Source organism: Zeus faber (genome assembly GCF_960531495.2).
Source record: "Zeus faber genome assembly, chromosome: 17".
Lineage (NCBI taxonomy): Eukaryota > Metazoa > Chordata > Actinopteri > Zeiformes > Zeidae > Zeus > Zeus faber.
In genome coordinates this window covers 4,957,593-4,978,846 of record NC_137204.1, presented here as the reverse complement: position 1 = coordinate 4,978,846, position 21,254 = coordinate 4,957,593, and the positions used below count along the sequence as shown (strand labels likewise).

Genomic DNA, 21,254 nt, shown 5'->3' with positions numbered 1-21,254 from the left:
CGTTGAGGTATGGTCTCCACAAGACCTCTGAAGGTGTCCTGTGGTATCTGGAACCAAGACATTAGCAGCAGATCCAATAAGTCCTGTAATACCGTTTTCACAGCAAAATTTGCGGGTTGACCCGGGTTTAAAAACCTGTTAAAAATAGACGATTGACCCCTTTCCCATTGCCAGGAGAAATGCAGTTTTTTTCTGGTGCGTCACGTGCGCTGTCACACGTCAGAAAAGGGGCGTGTCATGGTTCCAGTGTGATTGGGAATAAAACAGTAGAGGAGACAGCAACTTTCAAACAATGACATAAAAGGTAAAACTTGGGAAAAAAAAAAAAAAAGGGTTTTGAGCAACCAAACACTACAGTAGAAGCAGCATAGAGCACCGGCAGGATACGGGATACAAGATGGTGGAGATCCCGGCAGGGAGCTCGTGGGTTCTCCACTATGATCCCCACGGTATGATACCCACACTAAACATATGAATGGTCCCCCATGCAAAAAAAAAGTCTATAACTTTAATATTAATAAATTAATAATTTTGAATTCTAAATGGGATACGAAATGATGGAATGATACACGGATATTCCTGTCTATTTACGCCAGTGCCCAGAACTCCAATGCATGTTGCATCGTACCGGTTACATTTACATTTAGTCATTTAGCAGACGCTTTTATCCAAAGCGACTTACAATTGTTCAAACACCGACGGACGCAGCCATCAGGAGCAATTAGGAGTTATGTGTCTTGCTCAAGGACACTACAGCATGCTAGCAGGAGGAGCCTGGGATCGAACCAGCAACCTTTAGATCACTAGACCACCAGCTCTACCGCCTGAGCTACCATAAGTGGCCAAAATTAGGGGGTCGACCCGGGCGTCTTGTTCATGAGAGCCAATCGGAGGTGGAGCCGATTAAAACCTGTGTCTATTGCCGCGTCATTTGACCCGGGACTGAAACCCTCACTAATGACAAATGCCGGATGTTGGTGGGTGTTGGCGGGTTTTTGGTGCAGTCAGAAAGATATGCTATAGAAGAAAATGTGATCATCAGACCAGGCCACCTTTTTCAATTGCTCCATGGTTCAGTTCTGCCGCTCACGTGCACATTGTTGACAGTGGACAGGGGTCAGCATGGGCACTGACTGTGGCTTTATCATAGCAAGCATTAACTTTTTCAGCAGTTTGTGCTAAAGTAGCTCTTCCGTGGGATTGGACCAGACAGGCTAGACTTGGCTCCCCAGAAGCTTCAATAAGCCCATGGGCACCCATGACACTGTCGCCGGTTAACCAGTTGTCCTTGGACCACTTTTGGTAGGTGCTAACCACTGCATATTGGGACTGCCCACAAGACCTGCCGTTTTTGAGATGCTCCGACCCGGTCGTCTAACCATCACAATTTGGCCCTTCAAAGTTGCTCAGATCCTTACCCTTGCCAATTGTTCTTGCTTCCAACACATCAACTTTAAGATCTGACTTTTGACTTGCTGCCTAATATATCCCACCCCTTGACAAGTGTATTTGGAATTAGATGAGAAATGTTATTAATTTCACCTGTCAGTGGTTTTAATGTTGTGGCTGATCGGTGTATTTTACATATCCCAATCTGATATAAAAGTTGTTTCATACTAATCAAGGTTAAAAACCTAACAAACCCTGTCAGAATACACAAATGTGGAGAAGTTATTTCCTAGCCTTATCATGAGTTCGGTACCTTTGAGCTCAGTAGCCTCTAGCAGTTTTTTCCACTGGGAGCTAACTTCCTCCATGCGACAAGCCACTTCATCTGATGCATAATGCTTTCCATCCAACAGCTCCTGGCCAGACTTCTGCAGCGCATCAATCCTGCTTTGATTAGCAGAGAGCTCAGCCTCAAAGGCCTGGTGTTTCTGCACCTTTCCTTGGAGGTTAGAGGGGTCCTGTGGTTGAAAGAGGAAGGAAGGAGGCACAGTGGAATGAAGAATGTGACAGATGTCAGGCATAGAATGGAGTCTTGGAACAGAGCCTTGGAGAAAAATACACACATCTATGCAGCACTCTCTATCCTGTCAATCTCAGTGAATCCTACCTACAGTATATGCTTTGATTTCTAACCGATACCCGCCGGACAGAGAAGAACATCCTCCACAATTTCACAATGCCTGAAAAATAAAGTGCCTACCTTATAAGCCTCATCGGTAGCGGTCTTCATCTTCTCATTTATCCAGCTCTTGAGTTCATCAGAATCCCTGAAGAACTGCTGCAGGTGGAAGGAGTCTTCCAAAGCAGCACGGCGAGACTGAGCACGCTCGTGTAGGGCATTGCGACGGCTTAGAAGCTATGTAGATGCAAAAAAAGAACAAAAACACAAATATTCAAAGATTTTACTCACTCTTTATTATTGCTATCCTTACTAATATAGTCAGTGTTCAAAGGTCAAAGTTTAGTGTTAAGTTTTAAGTTTAAGGATTCAAGTACTTACCGCATCTCTGCGGGTAGCCACATCCTCTTTGGCATAGTGATTGTTCTGGATAAGTTTGGTAGCGAACTCATCCAGGGCCTAAAGAGAGCAGATGCAATCTGATTACATTATATATTTCACCTGGAACGTAGGTGAAATATATAATATAGCTCTACCCCAATTATTACACATTATGGATTTGATGTCCGTTAGTCCACCACTACCATTTTAGTCTTGTTATATCATGTCAAAGAAATTGAAAATGCATTCACTTGATTTATTTTCGAAAATCCACGTTGTGATCGGAAAAGTCAAGGAAAAAACACTGCATGTAGTCAGCCTACATGCAGATTATTTTAAACTGAAAAGTTCTAAGGTTACATTTAGCCAATTCTTTGGACAACGTTTACATTTAGATGTTCAATTTTTTTGTATCATAACATATCTTAAGTTGAAACCATAAATGAACCCCCCCCCCTCCCATTATTGGATCTTATAAACATCTTATGGTGGTGATATGTTTGCTATATCGCCCAGACCTACATGGAAGTCAAGCTTCAGCTCTTTTCCAATGCATTATGAACCTGATTCATACCCCTACGATGGGAGGTGGATAAGGTGTAGAGAACGAATGACTGTGGTCACTTACAGTGATCTTCTCTTCCTGGGCACTGAGAGACTTTTCAAAGTCTTCATGTTTCTTCAGTAGGGCTTCCACACTGTCCAGGGAATCACCAAGGTCTTCATTAAGAAGGAATGCCTACATAACACAACAAGACATTTTACATCGAAGAAATATAAACAGTGTATCACATCAAAGGGGCAGAAAACAACTGATCCTTTTATTCCAAGTTGAGTTAACAGAGGCATTTACATTATGTTGTGAGCACCTTTAACCAGTTCTGTGGATAATATTACCTCTTGTTTGCTCATCCAGTTGTCCACCTGCTCTGTATCCCTGTAGAACAGCTGCAGGTCCATGCACTGCTCATACTGTTGCCTTCGCAGCTCCCACAGCTCCAGCAGAGTCTCCTTCTCTTCTGAAAGGATTGCCAACTACACACAGAGACATCATTAAATCATAAATTAAATTAGTATCACAAATTAGATTTGTCTGGCCAGTGACATTTTTAGTGTAGTGTTATTGGTGTAGTGTGTCCCCCAACACTGTACGCACCAGTGTTACCAACTTTCCTACCACAAATTGTAATGTACTGTTTCTTGCTCATACCATGCAGTGGAACAAATCCTAATAATACAGTATGCTCCACTGGACCTACCTTCTCCTTCACTTCCTCAGACGCATAGTGGCTTGTGTTGAGCAAAGCCTGACCAGCTTCATCAGTAGCTCTGAAGCTGTCCTCATGAGCATCAATCTCTCCCTGTTAGGAGATAAATTACACTTATTAAGACACTGTCCTTCAGGCTTTTGTTAAGCTCAATGACAACAACAAAGCAGACATACCAGAATGTCTCTATAGTGCCTTGTAAACGATACATTATCCTTTACAAGGCACGAGTATTTGGGAGGAAAGCAGCCGGTCCGGACAGCATCCACCACATTATTCAACCACTCCCTGGGCCAGGCCGTGGTGCCCACGAGTATTTGGGAGAGGTGTATGTACCTTATGCTCCTGATGGCGATCCAGCAGAGCCTCCGCTCCAGCCACATCATTGGCCAGCTCATCTGCATTGATCAAGGCCTTCATCTCTGTCACCCAGCTGGTGAGGTCTCTGAAGTCCGCAGTGAAACGCTGGAGGCTAATGTGGAGTCGGGCATAAAGAAAAAACTTGACTTTTAAAACAAGAGCACTTTTTAAGACAACCTTCTTCATCTAAATGAAGAAGATGATAATCAAACGAAAGATTAAAATACCAGACAAGCGAGGCCAATGTGTTTTATATTTAAAAGTAAGGCCTGTCCAAGTCGCCTTAAGTGTTGCTAGACTTCTCTGCATGTCATTCTGCAACAGATGTCTTGATGAAGTGAGTTAGCAACGACAGGATTATATTTTATAAGATATAGTAAAAGAGTGAAATGAAAAATAAGACCTAAAATAAGGACCTCGATCTAAGCCTATGATTGTTCCTATGACTTACTGATATGAGTCATTTAGGCGGGCACGGCGCTCAGCGGCAAGTGTTCGAATTTGTTCCCAGTTGGTAATGAGCTCATCCTTCTTCAGATGGATCTGGGAGGCGTTCTGGGGGTGTGTCTGCTGCAAGCGTTCTGCATCACCGCCTAGTTTGTTCACCTGATTGAAGAAAAAGGAGGATAAACATGATGCTACCATCAGTGGATTTAAACATGTTCTTTTACCATTTCATTTATCAAGTTTAATAACTTGCCTTGTCTTCCAAAGCAGCAAGGTCTCTCTCCAGACCCTCATGCTTGCGTAGCAGGGCTTGCACGCTCGCCAGGTCACGGCCAAAGTCATCAGAGGCCATTAACTGTTCCTTCTCCTTGATCCAGCTGATGGTCTCATCTACATCTCTGTTGGGATCAAACACACAGCCATATTATCCATCAGGTCCGAAATAGCAAAGCCTTCTTCCTGAAACAAACAACACTGATCTATGCTAATACATCTCCATAAAACTTTGCACTTAGACAAAAAAAAACAACAAAAAAAAACAACAACAAATACACACACACACACACACACACACACACACACAATAATATACATATAGATAATTACCTATTGAAGCGCTGCACCTCTGCAGCTCCAAACAACCTTCCTTGACGCTGCTGGGCAAGGCCCTTGAGGCGCTGCCAGGCAGTGTTGACCTCATCTTGCTTGCGCACGATAAGCTCGGCTTCAGGGTGGGCTTCCTGGGTAAGCTTAGATGCCAACTGATTGACCTCATTGACGCGCTCTTCATGTGCTGCGAGATCTGTTTGGAACTCCTCAAACTTCTTCTGGAGCAGCTCGACATGCTCCAGGTCCTGTCCTAGCTCTTCTGAGGTAGCCATGGCTTCCTAGAGGTGGTAGAAAGAAATACCAATCTTAAGGTCAAGGACAAAGGACTTAGTGGTGAGCTCAAGTGCATAGGGGTCTTTATCAAAATTCAGTCATTTTATGGAACCAACAGAACTGCATTGTTGCAAATCAACACGAACTTCATACATCCTATTCATGGATACTCCTGTGTTGTGTGTTTTGCTGATATGGTGTCATGTTGCATAGATTACATTGTCTCAAGGAAATATGGCTAATTTAATTAGAATTAATTGATAACTTGTGGTACAATATACATTATGAGAAATATACTATAAAATACTTAAAATACATTTAATACACTATTTCAAGTGTTGATTGTGCACAATATAAATCTAACAGCTGAGATTAACCCTTTTAAGAAGACAAGGAAGTTGGACATTAAAATCACAGTTTAAAAGTCCTAGGTTTTAAAGTACACTTTAAAAGTATCATCCAGGATACTCCTGTGATCCAGTCTACTAGTAATTCTACTAGTTTACATTGAGAATATTGTAAAAGTTAAGTAAAATCTCAACATGGAAAACAATTCAAAAAGTACACACAGACAGTGTCATATTCATGGGATTTGAGTATGAGATGTGAACCTTACCTTGTCACTGATCCAGTCAAGGGCATCCTCACATTCACGCAAGTACTGCACCAGTTTTTGGGCCTGCAACAATCGCATGCCCTTCTCCTTAGTCTTCTGCAGCAGAAGGTCCCACAGACGATGCAGTTCTTCCAAACGAGTCTATTTAACATATGCAGGAGGATAATATAAGTGATGAGTGAGAAACGGTAGCAAATGTGTGATTAAACGTATAGGAGAAAATACTCGCACAAAAGGAAATTGGCTCCATCAATCTCTGAAACAATCTGCTTTCTGTTCAGAAAGACACTGCATGCTCTATACGATTCACAAATCACAAAAAATATGTAAATGTCTTCACAACAAGACACAAAAAGAGGAAAATAGAATGTATCTATGTCTGAAAGACTATTCACAGCACCCAAGAGTCGAAATTTGTCAAGAGCACCTACTTGTATATACTCAGCCATATTGACACTTTTAACTATGGGTCTCTGTTGTGTCCGGTAGGGCGTATAAGACTGAATCAGACAAGATGAGATTTAAGGGCAGAGTATTCCTAAGACAAGTCCAAGTAAGATGGGTCTGTCTTATTGTCACTTAATTCTCACATAAGAATCATTCACATTCTTCTGTCACCTGCAATACTGTATCGTATAAAGTATTTTTGAGCTTCGGCACCGGCAGCCCTTCTGTCACCCAATATAAGTGATGCTATATAAGATGAACACGCCCTCATTGGCTTGGCTTTTCACATGCATCTCACAAAAGTAGTCACAATGACTCATTATTCACATTGAAAGTGACAAGATTATAAATTTCACTTTAGACTTTAAAAACTTGTATTTATATTCGAGAAAAAGGCTTGTATCCCCGATTGTGTATATCTTACACGAATGGTGTCGGAGGCAAAGTGACCCTCACTGATCATAAGACTGCCAGTCTCGTCCAGTTTGATGATAGCCCCTGCATTGGCTTGCACTTCAGCTTCAAAGGCTTGGTGTTTCTGCAGCTTGCCCTATAAACACATATGGTTTGAGTGTTAATTTTGTTTACTTCACTTGATGCATGTTATCACTGAAGGCATCGATAACAATGTCAATAACAACAATAATGTAAATTCCAAAAGTTTCAAATGTACACAGAAAACCAACCTGTAGGTTGGAAGGATCCTTGTAGTTCTCATCAGAGGCGATCTGTAGCTTCTCCTGTATCCACTTCTCCAGCTCCTCTGCATCGCGACGGAAAAACTGAAAACGATACGAGTCTTCCAGCTTTTGACGACGCACCATTGACAGCTCCTTGAAGCGACGGTAGCGGTCCAGGACCTGCTGCCTGCGCTCCTGGATGTCATCGGCAGTCTCCAACACTTTAGCCCCGGTGGTGTCCATTTTCTGGAGAACACAGAAAACCAAATACAATGTTTAAAGCCTTTAAAGATACATCTAATTTCTAAAAGGATTTAATTCAACCTTGGAATATAAAAAGCGCCTGGTACGGCAAGCTCCGGTGAAACGAGAGGCCAGGGCTGGACCGCCCAAATCAGAAGCCACACTGCAGGATGCGCTGGGTGATGTCGACTGGGATGAGTCGACCCCCCTCGCTCCACTCCCGATGATGTCAGAAGGTTAAAGGAAGTGGTGATTTGCTTTAATGCTAAGCTAGTGGATGATGTGGCTCTCATAGTCATGGTGAGATCTTTTCCGAAACAGAGACCGTGGGTTGACAAATCCATAGACCACGCACTGCTTACAACGCCAGGCTCATATCGGGGAACATGGATGATTACAAAGCGGTGTCATAGCAGCTGAGAAGGGCTGTGAAAGATGCAAACGTCAGTACAGGGACAGAGTGGAGTCTCAGTTCCAGCTGTCTGACACCAGACACATGTGGCAAGGATTACAGACTTCTACAGACTACAGAGGCAGAGCTACCACCACGATGTGTGCTGACGCTTCTCTGTCTGAAGATCTGAACTCTTGCTTTGCACGCTTCGAGGCTAATGGCGCTAGAATTAGCATTAGCCTCCTGGTTACATGAGGAGGGCTCTGGGATGGGTGAACACCAGGAAAGCAGCCGGACCGGCTGGACAGCATCCACCACATTATTCAACCACTCCCTGGGCCAGGCCGTGGTGCCCACCTGCTTCAAGAGGTCCATTATTGTTCCTGTGACCAAGAGAGCCAAGCCAGCCGACCTGAGCGACTACCGTCCAGTCGCACTCACCTTGATGGTCGTGAAGTGCTATGAGAGACTAATTAAGGATTATTACATCTGCTACTTTCTCCCAAACCACCAGGACCCATTACAGAGCCTGAACCGATCGACCGATGAAGCAATCTCCCATGTGCTGCACACCACCCTATCCCACCTTGACGGGGGGGGGGGGGGGGGGGGGGCGGTTATGTGAGAATACTGTTCATTCACTATAGTTCCGTTTCAATACCAGAGTGCCCCCCAGACTGGTCACCCAGCTCAAGGAACTCTTACTGTTCACCTCTCTGTGCAACAGGGTCCTTGTCTTCCTGACCGGCAGACCCCAGGTGGTGAGGGTGGGCTGCCTCAACCCCCCCTCAACCCCAAAACAGGAGACCCCCAAGGCTGTCCTGAGTCCTCTGATGAACCCTCTGTACACACATGATTGTGTGGCCAAGAGTAGCTCCAACACAATCATAAAGTTTGCTGACATACTGTTGTGGTGACACTGACCTCCAACAATGATGAGAAGGCCTGCAGAGAGTGGTACGCTCCGCTGAGTGTACCACTGGGACTGCACTCACCCCACTACTGGACTTCACGGTCCTACACCAAGCCGTGCAGGACAAGGGCTAAGAGAATTTTTAAGGATCTCCACCATCCCAACCATGGACTGTTCCAGTTGCTGCGGTCTGGTAGACGCCTCCTCAGCCTCAAGGGCCGAACAGAGACTCAGAAAGAGCTTCTTTGCCCAGGCCATGAGGACACTGAACTCTGTCATCACATAGATTACAATTGGGTTCACCTCATTGCCGTAACACCTGTTTTTGTGGGGTTTTGTTTGTTGTCTTTCATGTATTCCTTGACATTTCTCAGTTCTCAAACATTGCACAACAAACACAGCAAGAACAGTAAATTGCACAATGTACATACTGTATTTCCTCAAATATAAACCAGTACTCATAAAAACTGGGACAAATAAAATGGCAGGGCATGGTCAACACAAACAAATATAAGCCTGCCTAAAATAAAGACCCAAGAAACCCTGTGAAAAGCCAAGGATGGATAAACGCCCGGTGCCTGTTATAAAACGTGCATGCTAGTAAAACATAATGTACATTTTCACCGCTTTAAATTGATTAATTCAGCAATACAATCACACAATTTAACACGTTGTTCTGGATTACTCATTGTGTTAAATGTAAACTTAGTTCATAGGAGTGGATTTTTTTTTTTCCTCCCGTGCTAGTTTTCCTGTGTTTTTACTTTAGATCTATATGGCTTCATTCGTTTCTACTTGTAGAAAACAAACATTTTAAACCCAACTCAGAAAGTTCTGAACGCCTTTGATCAGGACAGTGGAGTGCTGAGAAATGACAAAGAAATCTAATTTAAATTTTGGAGTTATTTATTTTGAGGAGCATGGCACATGGAGTTTCTGTTGTTTATATTTTTCTTTTTTCATGCTGTATAGATTTTTTTTTTTATCTATATTTCATTTTTCTATCGTATTCCTAGTTTTTATTACTATTTTTTTAATTTTATATTTAGTATATATATTTTTTTTTTATGTTGCCCAGCAGTCTCTGGACATTACCAAAAAAAATTCACTACATGCTGTACAGCGCATCATGTCTGTGACAAATAAATCTTTTCAATCTTTGAATCTGAATCAAACAATTACTCGCTCAATGACAACAACCAATCACAAAACTGCATTAAACCATGTGACAAATGAAAAATATGTTTTCATGCCTGGCATGGAAAATGTACAGCCCACCTCAGTTTAGGGCACATATATTAAGTTTTGTTTATTTCAGTTCAGTAAAGAGACTAAAATGCTTGTAAATTGTGTGGATAATCATACTTCTAGGCCTGCTAAATGCAATACAAAAAACCTCTGTTAACGGTATGAAACGTTCAGAGTTGACAATGTTAGCCCTATTTGGCAATGGCAGAGTCCACTGTGCATTCAAAAGGTAAAACTATAAAACACACTGATTGTTGGTATGCACCAATTTATCGCCCGTACATCTGTATCGGCCGTTATTCGCCTTGTTGACTGCCATCAGCCTATCAGCAAATAAGATGCCATTCACGGATGGCAGTGGCCGATGTAATCCAGCGTTTCCCACATGTAGTAGGCAATCCTTTAGGTAGTAGTTGAAACAGCTAGTAACTCATGTATATTGCGCTGTTCTTAGGAAATACATCCACATGACCCCGGTGTAAAAAAGATGAACAAAAGTATTTTTCCAAGTTCCACAGGTAACAAAATATGTCAACGACGAAATCCTCTTTAACAAGAGTAAATCCAAAGTTAAGTAATAATTCCTTAAATCACATACATACAATTACGGTAAAAAAAACTGTGTTGCTCCACCTCCCCAAGCCCTTTAAAGAAAAACACGTCCACGTCCAGGACGGAATCCACATTGCTCCTCCTCAATCTGAGGTTCGACAATCGGCTGGAGCCTCCTTTCCAGCACCCTGGAGTTAACTTTCCCGGGGAGGCTGAGCAATGTGATACCCCTATAATTGGAGCACACCCTCCGGTCCCCCTTTTTAAAAATGGGAACCACCACCCCGGTCTGCCACTCCACAGGTACTGTACCCGACATCCACGCGACACTGAAGAGGCGTGTCAGCCAAGACAGCCCAACAATGTCCAGAGCCTTCAGCATCTCAGGGCAAATCTCGTCCACCAAGGAGCTTTTTGACTGCCTCAGCAACCACTGCCAGGCATTTGGATGAGACTTCCCCCTGAGTCTTCAGTTTGTGCCTCTTCCCCTGAGGACGTATTGATCGGGTTCAGAAGTTCCTCAAAGTGCTCTTTCCACCGCCCGATAATATCCCCAGTCCGGGTCAGCAGATCTCCTCCCCTGCTGAACACAGCCTGAGCAAAGCCCTGCTTTCCCTTTCTGAGTCGCCGAACAGTTTGTCAGAACTTCCTTTAGGCCAACTGAAAGTCCTTCTCCATAGCCTCCCCGAACTCCCCCCACACCTGGGTTTTTGCTTCAGTGACCGCCGAAGCCGCAGCCTTTCTAGCCTGCCCGTACCTGTCTGCTGCCTCGGGAGACCCCTGGGCCAGCCAAGCCCGAAAGGTCTCCTTCTTCAGCTTGACAGCGTCCTTCACCGCTCGTGTCCACCAACAGGTTCTTGGGTTGCCGCCACGACAGGCACCGACTACCTTCTGACCACAGCTCCTAGGAGCCTCCTCTGCAATGGAGGTTTTGAACATGACCCACTTGGATTCCATGTCCCCAACCTCCCCCGGGATGCGCAAAAAATTCTTCAGGAGGTGGGAGTTGGACACCTCGCGGACAGGGGCATCCACCAGGCGTTCCCAGGTCACCCCCACTACACGTTTGAGTTTACCAGGTCTGTCTGGCAACCTCCCCTGCCATCTGATCCAACTCACCACCAGGTGGTGATCAGTTGACAACTCTGCTCCTCTCTTCACCCGAGTGTCCAAGACATATGGCCGCAGATCTGATGACACGACCACAAAGTCGATCATCAATCTTTGGCCTAAGGTGGTCTGGTACCACGTACACTTATGAGCCACGCTATGCTCGAACATGGTGTTCGTTATGGCCAACCCATGACTAGAACGGAAGTCCAATAACAAAGCACCACTCGGATTCAGATCAGGCAGGCCATTCCTCCCAATCACTCCCTTCCAGGTTTCTCCATCGTTGCCCACGTGAGCGTTGAAGTCTCCCAGTAGAGCTATAGAGTCCCTAGGCAGAGCCCCTTCCAGGACACCACCAAGAGACTCCAAGAAGGCTGAATACTCTGAACTGGTGTTCGGTGCATAAGCCCACACAACAGTCAGAGCTTTCCCCCTAGCATAGAGGCAACCTTCTCGTTCACTGGGGAGAACTCCAACACAGCGGCACTCGTGAGTATCGTTAGTCCCCACACTAGCCCGGCGCCTCTCACCCTGGACAACTCCTGAAAAGGAGAGAGTCAAGCTCCTCTCCAGGAGTTTGGTTCCAGAGCCAGTGCTGTGCGTAAAAGTGAGCCCAACTATATCTAGTTGGTACCGTACCACCTCCCGTACCAGCTCTGGCTCCTTCCCTGCCAGAGAGGTGACATTCCACATCGCTATAACTGATCTACGATGCTAAGGGTCAGCAGGCCCTGCTTTTGCCTGCCGCCCGGCTGCGACCCCAGTGCCCATTCCAGCAGGTGGTGGGTCCACAGGGTGGCGGCTCCATGGTATTTTTTTGGGCTATGCCAGGCCAAGCCCCATGGGTCAAGGCCCGGCCACCAGATGAACACCGGCGAGCTCCCCTCCCAGGTCTGGCTTCAGGAGTGGGCCCTGGTTTCCCTATTCCAGGCGAGGTACCATGTTGCCTTGATTGTCGTTGCATTAGGATGCTTTGATTTGGGCTTTGTGCCCAGGTATATTAACGGCCGCCATATAAGTATATTTGGTGACCCATTTTAGCATTATAATTATTATTTTAATTAATCTGACAGAGAACGTTTTTCAGGCCGGTGCACGCACACGCACACACACACACACACACACACCTTAACGACCTACATGTTTAAGAACTTTCGGACTTGTGACCAGCTCTGACCAGTCAGTATTGTATGCTGCGTACAATACCGCAGCATCTCAATGGCAAGCATCTCTTCGCACATCACCGTTCTCAGTCTCAGTCCCGCAGTCGGTCAGTATTCACTACACTAGCGTTCGCAACTGCCACACCCCCTTACTGCGAAATAACGCGGGTCCTCACTTATGGACCAATCCGCTTAACAACCTGGTCGTAGGAACGGGACTCGGTCGTTAAGTGAGGAGTACCTGTATAGATATATATAGATATATCTATATAATGCCGATGACACGATCAAATTTTTTTTTGCATCTGATCAAATACAACAATTTAATAATAATAATTGCTGAATTGAGACAAAATTGCTGAACTTAAATGAACATTTATTTAACACTACTGTTATTGTCTGCATTGTCTCTGCAGTGCACTTACTTTAAATAAAAAATGAATTAACCAAATAAATGTCCACAGGTAACCAAAAACTAAACTTAGTTAAATTAATTTTTATTTTTTTAAGTATGAATGAAAAAAAAGAAATTATAAACAATAAAAAAAATTGTAATAAATGCATTCATATTAAAGTCTGGTCGGGAAATAGTGTCTCACCGTTACAGCAGTGCAGGATTTATTATTTACAAGTAAAGAATTTACACAAAAATATCCAGTTCATGCAAAATTTCGTCCCATAGCAATGGAAAGAAACGGGGAGACGGCATGACACGGCAGTATTTCTAAACAGCAAACCCGCTGTTTTCTTTCAGAACCGGTCGTGGAGGCTCTGCATCTTTAATGAGCTTACACCATTACAAACTGGAGCGAATGAGACGAGTGAAGGCAGTGAGTGAGTGAGAGAAGGGGTGTGGGCACTGCAGCGGTGTGTGTATGTCAATGCACAGCTGCTATCGGTATAGCGATAGTTCGGAAAAAGAGTATTGAAACAGTTTCAAATATTGAGAATCAATATAAATAGAAAAATTGATATTTTTGACAACACTAGTTTGCAGACATTGTTTATTGGCCTTGTGAGCGCATGCATTGGCAAATGTAGATTATCTCAAAATGCGCAAATATCGGCCCAATCAATCCGTCGACCGCTATCTGTAAGTGATGCTGCATTTAGGGTGCGTTAAACATCGGTATCAACCCATAATTTCACAGTTGGTGCATCCCTAACTGATGGTATGGTTTGTATTTACATGTTTGATGAATCAATACTCAGAACTTTTCAACATGAGATAATGAATCCCAAGCTGTAAGTAAAAAAACATAAGGTTTGAATAAAGATTAGAATACTGCATATGATAAGCAGGCATCAAAGACTAGTCTATTCTTGGCAAGTTAACTAGGCATGCAATTTGAGGCAGGATAGAAAAGGAACAACGCTGGTTTGTTCAAACACAAATCTCCCGTCCTGTCACAAGCTGAGTGGCCAGCAGGGAAACAACTGAGTACACTAGAATGCCAAAGGGGGGGAGGGGCGGGGCGGAAATTCCACAGGCATTTAGACAGTCGCTGGGATTCATCTAACAATGGGATAGCTACAGTCAGCTTCCCTGTTACCCATTACTCTGTCCCATGACTCAAACTATGAAATAGCAAACCCAGCTCTGAACTGCTAGGCAAAACTTCATCCCAGCTGACTCAAAGTGAAATGAACATTTTTTTAAAAGGATTTGAATAAAGTTTTTGAATAATTTTAGCAAGGCACACAGGTGTCAGACTGTTACTTAAGTTATGAAATAGCATCTGGTCAAATTTCACATCATATGTCTAACCTGAGGAATTGAGAGGTAACTTATCAGGCAAGGGATATGATTTTTTTGGTTAGGTAGCCTAGTGTTTCTTGATTTTCTATTTAATAGTTTCCATCGGTTTAAGCAGTTAGAAATGTTGGTAATCATTAAATGGCATATACAAGTGATCTTTCTGACCAACCCAAGGCAAAAACAACTCCACAGGATAAACAGCACCATCAATTTGTATAGCTGATGCCAAATTATTTTGTTGCAGTCAAAGAGAACTAGATGGATGTGAGGCAGTAGGATGGCATCTATCTGGGTTTAATGGTCACAATTAGCAGTCAGCAGGTGCAGTGGCTACATCAGGACAGAGGTTCTACAGTTCACCAGTCACTTAAAAATAAACGTCACAAACCTATTTTAACAAATACCCTAATATAATGATAATGACTTTAATGACAGTACATTCATTAGTACAAGAAATGTGTTTCCAATTTGTGCCAGTACACAGTGCTACACTGACTGACTGCATCAAAACCTTTGATGACCCCTTGATATTTACAATGCAAGTATATTTTTTACTTTTTATCAGCATGCAGGGCCTTGGTGCTGTTCGACAAGTCAGGGTAAATCTCTCAGAATACAAATGAAAAACAGCAATAATGTTGCCGTGATGAAGCAGATCATCAGAAAAGCTACACTGCCTGAAAAAAAGTATCAAGCCGTGATCTAGTCTTCCCTCCCCCATTCTGTCCCCATACTGTTGCCCCAGTTCACTGAGGGATTTAATATTTCATTTAAATTACAACAGCTTTATTACACAAACACTCCCAGACCAAAATACTACTTGCTACAGGAAAAATACTACAAATCATATTCGATACGATACCTTGAAAAATATCAAGATAACATTTCCAATTAGCAATTGCAGAAAAAAGAAACAAATTATATTCTACACAAGGATTACAATTAATTCTTGATTCAAGTGGACAGCATCATCTGTATTGCTGATGTCTTGGCCAGGGCTCCGTTGGAAAAAAGATGTTAAATCTTAATGGGACTTTAGCTGGTTAAAAAAAGGTTAAAAAAAAGGTTTAAAAAATAAATAAATAAATAAAAAGGCATCATGGCTTGAGAATAAATTTTAAAGAGGGCCTTAACTCAAAATCACTTTTTGCTCACAATTTTGATTCTTCATTGTATATATTTAGCATTATGATCAAACATAAATAACAAAACATGTGTAATGTAAAATATGAAGGTTTATAGTAGTTATTTCCATGGTTTCAGCAAATAATACCAACAACTGGTTTGTGAAGGGAGCAATATGACGTAACATTGATCCTTAAAAGTTCATAATGTATGATGCCCACTCAACTATTTAAATAGCAATTTGCACTGTGTGGTTGTATAGAGGAGACTGAAGAGAGGGAGCAGCACTATTGCATCACAGCAATAAGGTTCCGGATTCAAAAACACCTGGGGGCTTTCTGTGTGGAGCTTGCATGTTCATGTTGGCTTTCTCTTAGTGGTCCAGCTTCCCCCACCCTAAACACATACATGTTAGGGATATACACCCCTGCCATTGCCCCTGACCAAGACATCGGTCAAGATCTGGAGTTGGTCGCCAAGATGAGTTGGTTTCCTGGACGCACGAAAGGCATGTGTGCCCAGTAAATGGCCCTTTGAATTTACAGCTATATGCTGTCGCATAGCTGCAATGACACAGCACTTTAACAACAATGTGAGACAACTCACTGCCTGGTCTTTGGTCTGTAAGAAGATGACATTTTAGCATGGTGCACAAAAAATTGTTGCTTGTTCTGAGAAGAAGGATTCTTAGGCCCATATTGCATCTGCAATTTCAGATAGGGCTCTGCTTCGGGAGATAACAGCTCCCTCAAGACTTCTTTCTCCTGACTCAAGGTTATTTGATCCTCTGGAGCAAAGACCCACATACAGCGATGTTAGCCAGCATAACAATTCTGGAGGCTTCTCTTCAATGACCAGGTGTGTACAAATAACCCTTGCTCTCATTGTTCCTAATTGTTTTGACTTCATTGCAGAATGAATACAGATAAGTTAATCACTTTGAAAGATAACAGACTTTTGATTAACCTTTCCAGTGACAGAAATGACATTTTAAAGTTGCTGTCATTACATAAAAAATAAAGTTTATCTACAGAAATGACTTTAAAACTACAATGAATATAGCGCAACATTAGGGCTGCAGGAATTAAATTCTAAACTCGAATAGAATTCGAATATTAAAAAAATATCATTATTCGAATGCTGAAATTGTCCTTCGATTGTGTATTTTATTTATAAATAAATAATTGATTATTAATGTTTTGGCAAGCATTATCAATTCACATCAATTCTAAAGTTCAATATAAGTTCATCCAGTTTGTTTGTTATTCAAGGCAACTGTGCTTAGTCCGCGTCAGCGGAAACGTACAGGTGTTTTTCCCTTTCCTCCAGCGTTTCACTGTGTGTACAAAGGAGAGTGTGCCTTTGACCAGGACCAGCATGTCCAGTAATTTGCTGGCATTTGGCTTTGAGAACGCGGGCGGGATTTTTTCAGGTGGAATCTACGATCTGCTCCGCAGCAGCAGGAAACATCTAGAGTTTTAATTTGCTTTGGGAAAAGGTCACTATGATCAGAGCTGCAGAACCACCCGCCTAACACCCCCCCACGCCCTCTCCTGTACTAAATTTGAGCATCACAAATTTGAATATACGGGTACTCCTCACTTAACGACCGAGTTGCATTCCCAAAAATATGATTACATCCGGCCCCAGTAACTGAATTCCAGTAACAGAAACCAGTATCATGTTTAATTCCTCACATTTAGAACAAACTAAATTTCATGAAAATCGGTTCAGAGTTAGGCATGGTAGTCTTTGCTGTAGAGAATTCTGTATCACTCAATACACGATTAAATTTAAAAAATGTGACCACCCTTAGCCTTTAGGTACATTTGGAGGCTTTTACTTTTTTCCTCGCATCATTTGAAAGTGAAGAATCAGAGCTTCAAAATAAAATGACACTTGTGCAAATCAAGCAAACAATTTTAAATCTATGACTTGTTAATGACAAGGGTGTGGCAAACTGTGTTTCTGAGATGATCACCCTCAAAGTCCCCCCCACCACACTTGGCTTTATTCAGCCAGCTCCCAGAATGTAAATGATTGGACGACCAACAAGGCCGCATGGTTACTTGGCACATGGCCACCCTGCTGAATGGGGCTGAATGGTCTCTGCATTGTTCTTGTGTTTTGAGGGAATGTTGAACAGCGTCATCGACACACATCTTTTTTTTTTTTATAAAAAGGCTTTTATTTAAAAGCAAGAATATACATGTTATATTAAAGCGGAATTACTTAGGAGTTTAAAAGTGCAGACAACACAACAAAATGTATGTCTATCAATAATATGAGTCTCTGTATATCAACCTTGGTGTGTCATTTAATATATAAATGTGCGTATGAAAATATCTTCAAAGTTCTTGGAGTTATTATGTGAGCTAACCCCAACCCTACCCCAGCTACACTCTGAGAGCCTGTTTGGGGCTGCCTCTTCATTTTCTTTTCACCCCCGGCTGAATTTGCTGGTAAACTTGAAAATCTTGTCCATTGCTACTTGTTCATAATCTGCATCACCAACCTCAACGGACTTCATCACGTCATCAACTTCTTCCGTTGTAACAACGGCGCATCGTCGGTCTCCTCTGGTGGTTCTTGAAAATATTCAATTTCATTGTCACATTCAGGTTGAAATGTCCAGGATAACGCCAGTATCAGATGAAAATTAAGTCCAGTACGCGCTGCTTGCACTGACTTGGATCCATCACATTGGTCAGATCCGTGATATAATTTAGATCTTCCGCCACCCACTTCTCGTTATTCATAACATGGAGATGAAAGTTTTCACAGACAAGTGAAACCAAAGGATCCTTGCCTTGTTTACATAAGTGACGTCAGCTTTACTTTTTCATTGGTACACGCCCCCTACACATTAATGTCTCCGTGTGTATGTAAAAGTAGTACGATTTGAAGGTTGAACTCTATTAAAACGGTTTCCCATTGTGACTTCAGATCACATGGAATATGGAGGAATGATCTTCACCTGGAGGGTCAATTTAAAAGAAACGATCGATTGGCGTTCAGTGCTTTTCAGTGTCTGGGTAAGTGAACTGTGTTTCCCCATGTAATTATAGAGGAATATTTAACTCCACGGTTTAACATTTTTCTACAATTTTGAGATAAAAACAAAAAAAAAAAAAAAAAAACACACACAAAGGAACACGAATCTGGAAAAATCTTATTAATTTCCTTCTAGAAAGGTTTTTTCAACTTATTTGGCTGCCCCTGGCGATTTCAGAAATGCGCAAAATAGCAGGTTTTGCTGCGGTGGGTCACATATGTATTTTTTTTCCAGTGCTAACCATAACCCTATCGGGTGTAGATTTGTAAAGAAAACAATTTTTTCTGAATAAGTAACTTTGAGTCCAGTCACATTAAATCATTATAAATAATGTTTTTGTGGTGGAATAAATATAAACAAAATTCCATACAATTTCATAAATAAAATAAATGCTTGGGAGCCGTAAGATTCAGAACATTTAAACACTGCTGCAAGTGCGTCTCTTCTCCACCCACTGCGTCGTGTCTGCTCTGTACGTTCTATTTTTATCAGACTTTTTACTTAATTCTTCTCATCATATCACAGCATCATGTTCCATTTAACATTATTATGTAATCTTTGATATTACTATCCAAATCATATCCATAATGTTAACTACTGTTATGGAGTGCGTACCAGTGATTATCAGCACTTCTCTCACGGAGCCGGTCTCTGTTATGCCCTCTCAAGTGGACAAATCAAGTAAAATATATGTATACGTAAAACATCATTTTATTGAAGCACAGCGCACTTTTTCTTTAAATTATTAGAACGCACATGCTGCAATCCAGCTGAACTCCAGCTCCTGCGACTAAAAAATAGATGAAGTAATGCGCTTACTAAGTCAGCTGTTATAGCAACCCATTACTTATAGGAGGGGTTATGGTGATGTAATACTGAGAGGATACGGGCCAAAAGAATTTGCAGGAAATGACAGTCCCAAAGGACAACACAACATCCCTATTTATGAAGTACAATGGAGAGCAGAATAATACAAGTAGAAAAAAAAAATCACGTTTCCCTCTTCTGGAATTTGAACTTTGTACCCAATGCAGCTCTGCGTCATTCCCTTTTGCCTTTACAGCATGCCAGATGGACATTTGCTGAGAATACATCAGCCAAATCCACGCATATGAAACTCACACAGGACATTACCTTTTAAACATGAAACCTGCATTTCCCTTATTCTTGTCACAAAGTCATTGCTGTTTCTTTTGCAATAAAGACAAATTTCAACATCATAAACTATTGAAGAATTCTGTCTGAATGTATAGCAGTTAACATAAATGTAAATATTTCTGAGACCAGTAGTCATACGTATTTGACTAATCATCGGCAGTAGACTATCAATGCTTTAATATTACTTTCTTCTTCATGCAACCAAGACAAAAGTATATTGGGTTGATAACACTTACATCAGTAACTGGTAGTCTTCAAAATACAAACAACTCTGGGAGGCAAACTAAGCTTGATGGTTCCAATATGTCCCAAGATTCCAACCTTGAAATATCTCGGTTGACTTTTAAATTAAATAATCGTACTTATTTCTGATCAGTAAAACATTCAAGCAGTAAGCATTATTTAGTTTGCCTTAAGTTGTTTTAAACTTAGGACATCAACTGCAGCAAACATTACAGAAATTCATGCACGGCTTATACCAATAGATTGTACTAAATATTACTTACTTTTTAATTATTAACTAATTTAACTTATAAAATCTCAGACTGCCACATGATGAATTGAAGTAAAAAAAAAAAAAAAAAAAAAATTATATTCTTAAAATATATACACAGCAGTTTTGCCTGGTTGGGATCTGGTTTCCTTGCACAAATCCCGGATGATCAAACGTCTGTGTACAAAAAAGCAGTAGCTGGTCTCCGCTGTTGTACACTCCATTGGAGTTTCTAAGTAAAGGAAGAGCGCAGACTCAAGTCTGCAGCATAGACAGACGCATAGCCCCTGCAGTGGCTACACCAGAGAGAGCAAGCCAAGCCTTAGCCCAGCCCATCCGTCTCTCTGTACTTGCTGCCTCCTACCCCTCCTCATTGCAATCTTCCATCCCTTTATACCAGCAAAACAACATGGCCAGTTTTCCCCAATCTTGAATGTTCTCTAACAATTCAAAAGATACACATCAATCTTAAATACACACAGACACAAAAATGCACAAAGCACATGGTGGTGTTAGTGTAGAGTTTTTGTTTGGTGAACTTTGACATGGTACATGGCTGTATTAGCCTCCCCCCCAAAATAACGATTACTGCATAATTAGCAAATACAAAAAGATATAATTCTGAATATTATTATTATTATTATTATTATTATATCTCAGACTATAATTCTGAATATTGAGAAGAGTTCATTACAAGAATAAATTGGTGATAAGTTAGCATAGGCAGATTCATCCTGCAGGCTATCAACTATCAACCCAGGGGAAGAAAAGGCCTATATTGTAATTGGGTCATGGTCACATTGCCCTTCTACCACAAGACTTAGGTTATCTTTAGCTCACCAGGAACACAACAGAACCATATAATCAATTAACAATGAAATCATTCCAA

The 21,254-nt window shown here is 41.9% G+C and overlaps 1 protein-coding gene across 5 annotated transcripts in view; it reads right to left on the bottom strand.

The window, feature by feature from the left end:
* Nucleotides 1-21,254, bottom strand: part of sptan1 (spectrin alpha, non-erythrocytic 1) — a 63,646-nt gene that overhangs the window by 28,271 nt on the left and 14,121 nt on the right. For all 5 annotated transcript variants that reach the window (XM_080018051.1, XM_080018052.1, XM_080018053.1 and 2 more), the window contains exons 2-14: nt 7,156-7,395; nt 6,894-7,019; nt 6,023-6,163; nt 5,131-5,411; nt 4,778-4,922; nt 4,529-4,683; nt 4,054-4,189; nt 3,709-3,810; nt 3,347-3,484; nt 3,078-3,188; nt 2,450-2,527; nt 2,150-2,305; nt 1,703-1,907 (exon numbers count right to left, since the gene is read on the bottom strand). In XM_080018051.1, coding sequence (XP_079874177.1) covers nt 1,703-1,907; nt 2,150-2,305; nt 2,450-2,527; nt 3,078-3,188; nt 3,347-3,484; nt 3,709-3,810; nt 4,054-4,189; nt 4,529-4,683; nt 4,778-4,922; nt 5,131-5,411; nt 6,023-6,163; nt 6,894-7,019; nt 7,156-7,392 — 2,011 coding nt within the window. In that variant the 5' untranslated portion in view covers nt 7,393-7,395. The remainder of the gene's footprint in view (nt 1-1,702; nt 1,908-2,149; nt 2,306-2,449; nt 2,528-3,077; nt 3,189-3,346; nt 3,485-3,708; nt 3,811-4,053; nt 4,190-4,528; nt 4,684-4,777; nt 4,923-5,130; nt 5,412-6,022; nt 6,164-6,893; nt 7,020-7,155; nt 7,396-21,254) is intronic.